The sequence below is a fragment of the Apus apus genome, chromosome 6, assembly GCF_020740795.1.
Source record: "Apus apus isolate bApuApu2 chromosome 6, bApuApu2.pri.cur, whole genome shotgun sequence".
NCBI classification, from domain to species: domain Eukaryota; kingdom Metazoa; phylum Chordata; class Aves; order Apodiformes; family Apodidae; genus Apus; species Apus apus.
Window position 1 is genome coordinate 29,792,028 of NC_067287.1, and position 13,264 is coordinate 29,805,291.

General features: G+C 35.5%; 2 protein-coding genes across 4 annotated transcripts in view; both read left to right on the forward strand.

Annotated features, from left to right (window-relative positions):
- The window catches only part of PGAP1 (post-GPI attachment to proteins inositol deacylase 1), a 38,407-nt gene extending 30,259 nt beyond the window's left edge, over window positions 1-8,148 (forward strand). Inside the window, exon 27 of the mRNA XM_051623117.1 lies at window positions 62-8,148. Within this exon, the coding sequence (XP_051479077.1) occupies window positions 62-200 (139 nt within the window). The 3' untranslated portion in view covers window positions 201-8,148. The remainder of the gene's footprint in view (window positions 1-61) is intronic.
- On the forward strand, window positions 81-13,213 carry C6H2orf66 (chromosome 6 C2orf66 homolog). 3 transcript variants are annotated; one of them, XM_051623116.1, is made up of 3 exons: window positions 81-143; window positions 9,988-10,132; window positions 11,010-13,213. In XM_051623116.1, the coding sequence occupies exons 2-3, from the start codon at window positions 10,010-10,012 to the stop codon at window positions 11,190-11,192; spliced, it is 306 nt and encodes a 101-aa protein (XP_051479076.1). In that variant the 5' UTR covers window positions 81-143; window positions 9,988-10,009; the 3' UTR covers window positions 11,193-13,213. The 3 variants fall into 3 exon arrangements, with proteins under 3 accessions (XP_051479076.1, XP_051479074.1, XP_051479075.1); XM_051623114.1 differs by lacking the exon at window positions 81-143 and having other exon boundaries at window positions 8,232-10,132; window positions 11,010-11,210; window positions 12,895-13,213; XM_051623115.1 differs by lacking the exon at window positions 81-143 and adding an exon at window positions 8,232-9,429.
- The last annotated feature ends 51 nt before the right edge of the window (window positions 13,214-13,264 follow it).

The window sequence follows — 13,264 nt, forward strand, 5'->3', positions numbered from 1 at the left end:
TTTGGTTACCTTCTGCATGTATGGCTATAAAAATGTCTATTTTTTCTTTATATTCTTACAGTAAACTCTTGAAGATCACAGCCAAAGTTCCACTCCCTTTGTCTGTTGCAATGTTGGCTTTTGGACGAATGCATTTATACAAAGTACTACACTTTGTAACCTTTTCTCTTCTTCTACATGTGCTATGTTGTATTGTGTAACATTCCTTATACATAGAAATAACTGTGCAGTCTAGAAATTTAATGCTGGAGATGGGGCAAATTTCAAGAAGGAAATGCCTAGATGAATGTCATCAGTAGTTTACATTTTGTGGGAAAGAGGTCAGAACTGTGAATACTTTATGAAATGTTCACTGTTCTGTTCATGTTGCTTGCGAAGACTTACATGGTGTTTATTTCCAGACTGTGAAAATTAGGTGAATTAACTGTGTGTGTAAGGACATAAATCATATTAGTGTAACCTCTCAATACTCTGTTTGCCTTGTAGACACTTTGATATTTCACTGTACTTCTTTGCTGAGACAGACTTTTCTGACTTGCTATGCCATTCAGTGCGTGTGTTCTGAACTTGCATCTTCTGCAGGTCTGAATTATGCTGGTTAAAACTCAGTACATTTCAAGCACACTGTGACTATCACAAAAACTACACAGCCAAGTATACTTTTAATCATTTTGTGTCACACTTAAAAGCTGCCACAGTTATGTCTAGAAAAACTAGAATGTACTGCTTCTATAGAGCTATTATTTCTATCAAATCATTTGTTCAATCAGTGCGAGTTGAACATCTGTGAGATTATTGAAAGTCTTACACATTTTACTTTTTGTGAGAGTGAGAAAACAACAATATTCTGTGTAGCTTTCTATTCAGGAAGGATGCCAGCAGATTCATAAACAATTTGCTATAATGTTGTTTTAAAACATTGCCAGTTTTCTCTAGAATTTTGTCAATTCTGAAATTACTCCCTGGACCTTGTCCATATGTAGAAGCTAGCAAATGTTGAGGTATGTTTTAGTTTACAGTGCAATTGCTGTACCACACTGTTTCCAAGTAGACAGGACAGGTGTTTTTCCTGTTGTAATTGGAGAATCAAGTGTCTCATAAAAAATGACCATGCATGAAATTAATATGAAATAGTTACAACATGCAGTGTTGCCCTGTCATGCAGTGCTAGCTTCCTCATGTGGACAAGCTCTTAGTAATAGTGGGAAATACTGATCATAATTGTTAGCTCTGTATAAAGTATTATCTTAGTGCCTAGATGCTACAGAGACTGCCATTTATGACAAAGCCTAAAATAGCTATGTGTAAGGTATTCTGTCCCCTGGGTATGTGTCTTGCCAACACAGGAAATCTCAGTAGCCATTAGGTTAAACTGATGTATTGATTCTGTGTAGAGATGAGCCTACTACTTGCTTCTGTTAGCTGTCTCCACTCAGTCCGAGATACCTGTTATCTTCATGTGGAAGTACTAGACCAGTTCAGTCATCTTATATGAACAATAAGAGGAAATCTGCTGCCCTTAGTCGATCAAGTATATTCTTGATATAGTAGTGCAACCAGCCTGACCCATTAATTTTATTGAATCTCATTAATCTTGCCTAAAGTGCCTCAGTTAGTTCTAGTGTGTCATTTGGATCAATTAATTTGAGCTGGCTGGAAAGACATAATTCCACAGTGACTTTTCCAAAATGAAGGACATGTGAAGTAACCATGGGTTTTGTCCACTTATGTCCAAGTCAGCAGTTCAAGTTACCAGTAAGTCATTAAAATTGCATTAAGTGATTAAGACTTTTGTAGTTAACCAAACCACTGTCACTGTAATCAGTAATTTATGTGCTGGTATTCTAGTCTTAAAGGTTAAATTATACTTAGTGTTAGTAAATCAGACATGTTATTTGAATAGATTATATCTTGATACTTTCTAATAAAAGTTACGCTACAGTATATGTTTATAAGAGAATTTGTGTGTCTAAATATACTTGTAGCTAAATCCACCAGCTGGATTAACCTAAAAATGGCTATTCAGACATAGAATAGAGGGGTTTTTCTAGTTTCAAATGGCTGTGAATGAAAGATGGTGGCAGAACTGCACTGGGGCTGGTAAAATGCCATCTGTGGAATGTGCAAGATCTGATTTCTGTGGAAGATAATTTTCCTTGGCCTTCACAGTCCTTTTGGTTTACTACTTACTGTACTTGTGATTTTGTTGTTTTGACATCTTAATGGGCTCTTTAGACATGAATCCCTTTGTTGGAGCTGTTGGTGGAGTAAAATAATAATCAGAATAATGAGAGCAGTCTCCGCACGTGTTAGCTTTGATAACTTCCAAAATGTGCCACTCCAGGAAATTTACTGAATTACAGCACCATTATTTTAATTGAGTGATATTTTTAGAGCTGGGAATTCTACTGATAGTTATATCACTCTTCATGAAATGGGTTACAGAATCTTGCATAGATTCTTACCTGATTTTCAGGTTGGAGGTAGGAATAATTTAATTCTGAATTGAAGATCCCAGATGACAGAATTCATTACATCTGCTGCTTTCAGAGATGGTTTGCCTTCACTGGGGGAAGGAGGGAGTGTCTTATACTTTGGATTTGTATGCATTCTGTGTCATGTGCTAGATGAAAACTGTTCTCAGAGATGTGCGTCTGGATTTTGCAGTGATTGTGGACCCTGTAACTTCAGCTGTTTGAGGGAATAGATGTGTAATCCCTACTAGATTTTGTATAAAATCAGCGGAGGGTGATAGAATAAGTCCACAAAGCAATTTATCCCATTCTAAGAGAGCATGAATTACCCTACTTGCCATTCAAAAAAAGTCAAGATTTCATAACAGTCTAACCTTTTTTTTCAGGTAAGATATAATGATTGTTATTAATGTTAGAGAAGAGGCTTCTGATATTTGAATCTCTAGTTCTGCCACTGTTCACAGTTATTATCTCAGCAGAAACATAAGCTAACCCAAGAAAAATACTTCTCATTGCTTGTATGAGTAAGTGTAAATATTACTGAAGCACCCTTCAGTATGAGTAGGCTGCATTTATAAAACAACTTTTGGCAAATGCATTGTAATGTCTCTTAGTACCTTTAACTGAACTAAATTCCGGTTTATTCTTCAAATTTTAGATTATCTAGTCTGTGTGGGAGAAGAGCAAGACATAAATTACCTTGTAATGGACCAGATCTCTGCTCTATAACAGAATATTTCTATTAACATGCAGAGCCAAATTCTGTTACCTCCTTTTTCAGAAGGTGAGGTATTAATTTTGCAAAACCACTGTTCTTCATCCATGTGAATGTTTACTGCATTTAGATGGAGATTATGCCAGATAATCAAGCATTTAGGTTGAGATTAAGCCACCATTTTTTGGCTTGTGCCTTAGGATGCATTCAAAATAAGAACTATTTGTGTGGCATTTTCCTAGTATCTTTTATAAGCTATCGGAAATTGAATAACCAGAGTAAGAACCTAGAGTATCAAATGTCACTAATTTTAGGTACAGCATAAATGTATAGCAGCATCTTCCTTTGCCAGAGAGAGAAGCCTTTAGTGACTTCTCTGCATCCTGAGTTGCTCTTCAAGTCTATAATCTTTTCTGACTGATATGACCAAACTTGTGTTCCTTAGTCTTATCAAGCCACAATCATAGTAGCTACACCTATAGCTAAGATTTCATAAAAGGAAAGATAAGGAAAAACTGTTACCTCTAGCTGGAATTATGTAATATATCTTGAAACTGAATGAGTGAACATTGTCCAAAGGTAGTAATTTCATTTTTTATGTAAAAGTTGGTTGTGGTATGTCACATTTCTGCATCCTGTTGAAAGGGGGATTGGATTTTTGGGTTTTGATTAGGGGTTTTGGTTGTGTTTGTTTTTTTCCAAAAAAAAATAGTAAATGGAATTTAAATTATTCTTTCTCATATTTAGAGTTGTGCTCTGATTTTGGTTTTGAGTGAGCTGATACATGGAGCAATTATTTTAAAAATATTAGTTTGCTAAATTAAAAAAAAAACCCACAACCCTAAACTGTGTAGTAGTAATATCTTGCAGAAGATATGAGAGTGCCTTTAAGTGAACTTTTCCTCTGTAACCTAATTGGGCTACTTTAAAAGTCATTCTTCAAAAAAATCATAGAATCATAGAATGGTTTGGGTTGGAAGGGGCCTGTAAAATGTGTTGATACTTATAAAAACCAAAAGGTATCATTGCATATATTGGTATTTGGTACAAAGTCTACTTTTCCATGTGTTTTTTATTAACAAGGTTACAAACTTGCTACTTGACTTTTTTTTTTCTGAAATTTGATTATGCTTCTAAAATTTGACAGGGCAGAATAAATTCAATTATGTGCCTGTAAAAAAATGTAAACATTTGAAAAGCTTTCATTTGATCAAGTTTATTTTAATAGAGTGAGCGTGTTTAGACTTTTGTCTTATTTATGCTGAGAAAAAAGCAGCTATTTACAGACATTCAATACTCTTGAGTTACTGACAATGTTTCTGGAAGCAGTTATAGTGTCTGTACATTAATTGTTCTGCTGTTTTAAGTCATAGAATCACAGAATGGTTTGGGTTGGAAGGGATCTTAAAGATCAAAGTCACAGAGCTACTAGAAAATTCTTAGCTGTAAAACAGACTGAAATCTTAATGCTTGTTTTCCATTTCATGGTGAATGTTAGTTACTTAATTTACAGCTTGGACTTTTTACATCTCTCTATTCTGGGAGATAATCAAGCCAGCTTTTATAAGCACTTAGCACTGCACTGTAAAAAGTTTTAAGTCTTTTTATCACGGTTCCTTTAGGGAAGACATACTTCTGTCACCAAAGCTACATGCTGCTCTTATATACCTCTGGAAATATGTGCCAGTTAATGACAATTAAAACAGATAAATTTTATGTTAAAATAAAATAGTTTTTCTACCTTTTTTAGAGCCAGAAATTTAAGCTAGTGTTCATAATAGAATCCTTAAAATCTCAAAGTTTATTTGAAAATCTTTTACAAATATAGTATTTTCTGATCTATAGTCTTATTTATGGAAGAATGTATTCAAAGCTTTTAATCAACTCATGTATCGTAAAGCTTAAATAAAATCTATGAATTTCATCTTGTTAGTAAACATGACAGCTTACAAAAATTTTAAGTATTTAAGGAGAAAATTCTGTAGCTCTTACTTAAGCAAATCTGCCCAGCACCTCAATTTTTCAAGTATCTAATGATCTAACTGCCTCAAATATGTGCTTATTGCCTTGTAGCATGAAAACCTGTGTCAAAACTGTGATGTTTTGACTTTAATTTTGCTTGAGATTTGGGGTCTCACTCTGCATTCTGAAGTGCAGACAGATTTTTCTACTCATGCTGTCATAAACAAATCTGGTAAGCATGGCCTCTATCATTGGCAGGTCGCAGTCTAGATTCTGTGGGAATCTGTATGGTATCAGAGCTGCTTTTGTTTGTATAAAGGTCAGGAGTAGCACACACAAACTTGTTTTTTTGTGGCACATCATTCCAGTTCATCCATATGCAATTATCCTTGGTTTGCAGTATCCTTCCAATGTAGTACAAAACATCATGATCATAGAAGGCACTGTGACTGACCCACTGAAGATACTCAGCAGCTGTCCTTTAGACTTTTATTCTCTTGACATTTTGCATGTTTGTTGAAATACCAGCAAATACTTTTTTTTCCCCTCCAACTTAAATAATTTCAGGGTATATATATGCTAAATATCAAATGTGCAAGTGTGTTAATGTTTAGTTTTATAAAATGGTAAGTACATTATTTTGGGATCAATTCAGGCTTCAGTATTTTCCACTTATATCACTTTGAGAGTGAAAACACTATTTGAGACTGCAGCACCTAACAAGAGAAATATTTCACAGAAGTCTACAAGCTGTAGTCGTGACATACATAAATAGAGTGCCAGACCAAAACTGAAATGTAAAGTTCCTCACTGTGACTTGAAACTTGTAGCTTTCTAGAGCAAAAAAAAACATTGTGCCTTAAACCAGTAAGTGAATATATTCTAAGTATAGCCTGTGGACTTCTGTAGCCTTATAATTGATTTTTGAAGTTGACTAAAAATATTTGTGTGGATCATACTGATACTTGATTTGGAGAAAATACTTAAAAAAAAATCTTGCCCCTTTTTACTACACTTACAGAAATGAGGATTTATGATAAGTACAGCATATTTATGGTTTGGAATCACACCAACCGAAGTCAGAAAGCTTTAGCTGACCTTAATTTCTCAACTTATTTTTATTGTGAGAAAAAGAAAAATAAGGAACAAAAACTTAACTCAGATATTTGCCTCAGCTTACAAGTCTGTGTATCAAATTATATTTTTCCCCTCAACTTCTTCAAAATAAAAAAATAATGTAATTGCAGTTTAAGCAAAATGTTGTATGTAAGCCATTGTGTATCAGTATCTATGCCACTATGTGAAGAGGAAAACTAGAAGGTAGTTTCTAGGGGCAGGTGGAGTGGGGTCGATTGGTTGTTTTAGAGGTCCAGAAGTTTGAATCACAAATGTAACTTCTTAGGGAACATATTCATATATAAAACCCTGAAAAGTTTGGGATAGCTTACATAATCTGTTCTTCTCAATCTGTTAAAGAAAACCAGAAATAATCAAGATCTTAAAATCTTTCTTCGCTATAGCAAAAGGTTTCCTTACATATGTTTTTAATATGAAGAGCATGGGAAAAGCCACCACTGGCTTTCCTTGTGTCTCTGTAGGGTTCTTTGTATGTTTGGAACACAATCCCCAAATTCTGACCTCCCCTCAGCCCCATTATTACTACTACATAACACTGAATCTCAAAGCTTTTAATTGGACTGTGGATATCTAGATATGCAAACAAAATGACTTCATGTCAGCTTATCATAGTAACTGAAGTAAGAGAAATAAAAATTATTAACCTTCTTTTATTGAGAACTAACTTGTACTTGGATGCCACAATACTGCTGATGCTGTGGCACAACAGATAACATGCAATTTTTGTATCTTTCCTGCTACTTCCTGTGTTAGTGTAGGATTTTTACAACCCTCATCTAAGTCACCTAACTTTCTTTTCTTTCTTTTGTGATGGTGTTATTTTAGCAATCCTTGCCATTGTTGATTTCCTAGCTATATGAATACTGTAGTATTAAAATGATTGAGATTTGACAAGGTAGAACTACCATTAAAGACTTGATATATGATGATTAGTCTTGAGAAATTGTGTAGGCTACTAATGTGATTCTTTACTACCTTTTAATTGTTTTTCCAAGCACAAAGAAAGAATCATGTTGGCCAAGTTACCTATTTGGGGCAATTGAGGGGATGCTGTTTTTGTTAAGAGGACTTGAAACTTTGAAGAACATATGTCATATTTGGAAAAGGCTATTGCTTCCCAAGCAACCTGTCCTACATGTTTTTAACTCTTCCTCCGTTTTGAGTTTGTATATAATTAGCCTGGTGGTTTAGGTGGAGCTAACTCTTCACAGTTACCAGTTTCTAAAGATGTTGACAGAGTCTTATATATATATATATGTTTGAATAATGCCATAACAAATTACCGTGTTTATTAAAATGATTATAACTGAGTTATCGGGTATGCAATGTGTGATAAGCTTAGGGCAAGTCCTTGTTTCAGGAGATGCTGAGAAAACTTTAGAGAATAGGTATCTTCAGCTAATGTTGAAATTGCTGAAAGCTGAAATCTCAGAATGTTTAAAAACTGTACTTTAGATATTGGTAATTTTTTGTTGAGGGCAACTTGAATGGGAGCTACAGAGGGATGGTTGGGTTTTCTTTGATGGTTTCCCTGTCTACAGTGTATGCTTGACTTTTTTGTCTTTTTTTTTTTTTTACCTGGGTGTGCATGATTAAGAGTACATTGTACAGCATATGCTCTGCTAAATGAACACTTCCGTATTTTTTGTATGGCGTTCTAACATGGTTGCATTAGTACAAATGCTTGTAATTCACAAAAAGTGCCACTTGCCAGTCAAACTCTGTAGAGTGTTGTGAATGTTACCTGTACTTCTGTTGTACAAACATGCTAATTAGAGTTGTGATGAACATTTGCCTTTAGTCTTTGCTCAGGTACTCATGTGGAGCAGTTTGGTGCTTTTCCTTCTAATGTAATAAAAAGGATGGAAGAAACTTCTCGTTCTTCTGGTTATCTTTTTTTTTTCCCTCTAGAGGAACATATCCTTACTTCTGATTAATTTAGAAGGTAACTTCTACACAGAATGAAACTGGAAATACATAACTACCTAGAAAAATTAAGACAGTTCTCATACTTTGGGACCTGCCTTTTTACAAGTTCTTCTCTTGCTACAGTTGTTCTGGTCTATCTATGCATCTATCTGGAAGATGTCTATTATTAAAAGTAATTGATGGGTTTCGATAGATTTATTAGTTGACTATTTATTTATTAATTCCAAGTCTGTAGAATAATATAGAAGCTGGGTAAGTTGAATTTTATGTGTATTTGTTAACTGCAGTCATGAAAATACCACTGCTAGGATTTTGTTAACTGCGTTACTATTGGCATTTGGATGTCTGCAGCTTAGTCTACCTGGAAGGGTGGTGTTAGGTTTTTGTTTTGCTTTCAAAATTTAAACCCAAGAAAGATGTAAAGCCTCTAGCCAGAAACAAACATCTGTAATCTGGAGTAAGATAAAGTTTTTTGGCCATTAATTTGCAGGTGTCTATTAGAGATATATATTATGTGCTACTAAATAGAGTATCATCTAAATAGAGTGAAGGGTATTGTGAAATTATAAGCAAAAAATTAAAGCAGCTTTGTGATGAAGGATGCTGTGAAATCAGACCAAGGTAAATTAGCATAGTCCTCCTTACAGTCTTTGTCTTAGTTTCTAGTCTGACAGAAGGATATTGACTGCTGATAAAATCAGAGTAGGAAAGCAACACTTTCATTAAAGTTAAATGATTAGGATCTTCAAGCAGACCTTTCTTTCCTCTCTCTCCAGTATCAAGAAAATGATCCCTATCTCATGTTGCTTGAAAACCATTCAACCACCTGTAATTATCTCTTAGTCACCATTCTAAAGATATGGCTAATTACTTTTAATTAAAAGTAATATTTTGGTACAGCTCTGCTATCTCTGCTGGGAATTGTTTTAAACTTCATTATATGCCTACCACCAGTTTTCTGCAGTGCAGCTTAGGGAGGAGGAATTTGCACCACACCGTTCGATAGCAGCAAGTCTTAAGAGTATTAAGGATGAAATTCTCAAGGGTCTTTATGTCATGAATGGAAATGGAATCATTACAGTATTTTTGAACTCCTGCTAACGTCACTGACAGCCACCTACAGTCCACTAGACATATAAACGCAGAGATCAGTTTGTTCACAGATTACAAGGAGACTAACCAAGAAGGGGCAAGCCAGAGCCAAATTCACTGGTAAGCTTTATTTTAAAGAATGTGAAAGGGACAATTACTTCCTCCTTTTTTTTTTTCCTTGAATCATACTGTGAAATGGGATATTATAGCAGGCTGTGTTATTCTTGCTCTTATTATATGTAAATACACTTTTGTGTCATGCAATTTAAAAAATTGAGCTATTTGGATCTCAAGCCATATGTTTGTATTCTTGGAGCATAGAAAGACCTGATGCTGTAACTGATCAGCCAATGAAAATGGCTGTAATAAGAAACGTACATTTACAAATGTAAATATTTTGTCTTATATGTCATACTGCTCTCTTTTGAAAAGAGAATCCAGCATCTAGCAATAGCTTTGCTATGGGAAACACTTCTTCTGAATAAATTGTTCTTCTTAATACATGAGTATAAAATCAAAAACAGTCAGTAGCACACAGGTATAATCTACAGTAGGCAGGTTTTTCCTTGCCATGGATAAATTATTTTCAGCACTCCACTTGATTGTCATGCATGCTCTTGTTTTTTACCCATGACAGGTGTGTATGACTTAGGGAGTCTGTTCCTTGTCTCTCTTCAGGTAGTCTGTTCATCGCTTCAACATGTGGAAAGTGGTGCTGCTGGGTCTATACACAGTATTGGCTGTGAGGGGATTGGCAAAGGCTGCTCCTCTCCAACCAGAAGAAAAATGGAAGCCGCTAGATAACCCTAGAAACAGAGACCTGGTAAGGAAATACTGCAAGAGAGAGAGCCTAAGCTAGTGTGGGGTTTGTGTTTTCCATCATGAGAATTTTTATCTTCTAATTTTAAAGGTAAGAGGGGCGCATTAAATGTAGTAACTGCACTTTCTATAGTCAATAACCACAACTGGATGAGAATTCCGCAGTCAAGATGTACTCCTTAACTGAAGGAGTTCTTGATGTGCTGTAGGGCATAAACTTCTTTATATATTCATCCAGCAGCTTTAGTTTTTTAAAATTGATTTTGATTATACAACCACTCCTATTATGAAACAGAAGAATGATAATTGTGTCTCTCTCAAATGCATACTGTTGATTGCATGTCCTTTCATTTTCTGGAAGTACAAGTAAGTTTGTATCTGACACATTGTCATGAATAGTGGCTAAAGACCTGAATGCTAATTACAGCTAAGAAAATAATTTCAAGATCTTAAAAGGAATTTGTGAAGGAAAATTGTTTTACCACATTTTTTCCTCACAGTTTTAAGAAGGGGCCAGTTTAAATAAATTGCCCACTGTTACTAACTCTTGGAGAACATATTTCTCTTAGAGAAATGGGTAACTACTGTTTGCCCTCAGTAAGTGTTCTGCTGTGCCTGTTTTGTAAGGGGTGCAGTTTGAATCCTCTGTGGTTCAGTGAAAAGCACAGATGATCAGTGAACGGTGGCCTTTGGACACCACTTAAGGTGTACAAGTCATAACAGATAACATGTCTGAATTATATTGCCTGTATTGTACCAGTTTATGACCAACACAGAGGATTTCGTTATACATAGGAACAAATATTACATGTACTTTGTGTCAGTAGAAATAATTAACCTCTGTTGTGCATGCTCTATTTTTATATGTGAAATATGTTCAGTTTTTCAGAACGCTCCAGGCTTATTTTTCGGGCAGGGGTCTTGATCTCAGAAAGTTCCCAGCTACTTTCACTATGAACAATGAAGGACCAAGGCCTGTTGTATTCTACTCAGATCCTATTGCTTCTGCATTTGCAGATTATGAAGAAAGGAGAAATTCTTTTCCAAATTATTTCAAAGGCTGAAAAATGCTGCTTAGCAAGGTAAAAGAGGTTGTCTTTTGCTCTGATGTTGTAACATGTACCCAAGTGAAAGATTTAGATTCCAGTAATACTCTTTTTTTGTCTGAAATATAAAAACTTACTTTTTAGAGGAAATTAAAAATGTAGCACTGTAACTCTTGCCTGAATTTGGTTTAAAATTGTTGAGGTAGAGATTTATGAGGTATTTGCTACTTCAGTAAAATAACACATCATGCTTGTGCTGACCCATATAGGCTATGCTTTTTAAAAAAATAAATTCTTTTTCCCCCTTCTTAATGTGAAGAACTATTCAGAAAAGATACAGACAATAGCACAAGTTTTATTTAAGTAATTGATACAAGTAAAATTACAAATTGAGACTAATGGTTTCCTGTGATATGTCTATCAAGAAAGTTCATTTAGACATGAGATACTGCACTAACAAAGCATACATTATCTTTTACATCTTTGTCCACTCATGGAGTTTTCATTATTTTTACAACTAAACTTGAAAGTTGAATAGAATGATTCCAAACTTATTCACATCTGTCCAGAAATACAAAATAAAAATTAATAATTAAGTGGGTCAAGCTTGCGTTATGAATAAATTCAGACTCAATTGAAAGCAGATATTTCTCAGCTTTTTTATCTGTGTGTAATCACACTCTGTAAAACAATGGTTGAGGTTGGAAGGGAGCTTAAAGTTTATCCAGTTCCAACCTCCCTGCTATGAGCAGGGACACCTCACACTAGACCAGGCTGCACATCCTCATCCAAGCTGGCCTTAAACGCCTCCAGGGAGGGGGCTTCCACAACCTCCCTAGGCAACCTGTTCTGGCACTTGCTACCCTCAGAAGAATTTACTCCTGATGTCTAACCTAAATCTCCCCTCTTTCAGTTGAAAACCATTACTCCATGTCCTGTCATTGCCCTCTCTGGTGAAAAGCCCCTTCCCAGCTTTCCTATAGTCCCTTCAGGTCCTGGAAGGCCACTGTAAGGTCTCCCCGGAGCCTTCTCTTCTCCAGGCTGAACAGCCCCAACTCTCTCAGCATGCTGGTGTAGCAGGCTGAGATAAATAAATGCTTTCATACCTCATTTTGAGAGTCAGTGAATACTGGCTGTTCTGAGGAAAGGTAAATAATTGTTTTCACCTATCTTACAAGAAGTTTTCAGTCAGATTTGTATCTAAGCATTTTAGTGATTTACCCAGTATCTTAGATTAATTTGTAATCAATATTCAGCCTAGGACCTTTAGCTCTGTCTGCTCTCTGCCTGCTTAAGCACATCTTTTTCTGTAATCAAAGGCACAGCTCCACTATTCTTATTCTCAATAATAATGAAGACTGCACTCAGATTTATTAAGTTCTCTTTTTGCTAAGTTTGAGTGTCAGGGGAAAAAAAACCTGCCCCACACTGTGTGTTGTGCATGAAAATAAATTAAATGTGACTTTTGAAGGGATGCTGTAGCTCTGCTCTGTGCTACAGCTAGAGTGAGAAAATGACTGGTGGAAGTTATTTTGTCCTACGTAATTCAGGATGATCACAATAGTTCTCTTCAGTGTTCAGAGATGCTTTCTGAAAGCAGAGGTCTGCTGAGGTCTTTCAGCCGGTGTTAGCAAGTCTCTGGATCATACTCTGGTTGCATATAAATATTTCTGTATGTGTCTCACATTGTTGTGTTTTTTTTTTCCCCCCTCTTTTTCAGGCGTTAACTTTTGAACTTCATGTGAAGTGGCAACCTTCACAGCAAAATGTTACTTCTTTGACTTTTTAATTGTTACTGACAATTCAGAATTTTCGTCACTATTGCAGTTTTTACTTACGATATCTGATGCCATGCTGTGATGAGCACGGTTGTTGTCTGTTGACAAATGTCTGGTGGTTGGGTCCTGCCATTTGCCCAGCAGAATTGTGTTTGCTTCAATGTGAATAAATAAGGAGTGCAACTGAGTGTTTCTAACTATTGCTAAGTGTGTTTGTTTGAAATCGGTAAATAAACGTTCCCTTTTGATTGAGTGGGGCTAGACGACATGAACTGTTTGGCAGTCACTTCTTCAGAGATGGTCTCTTACCAG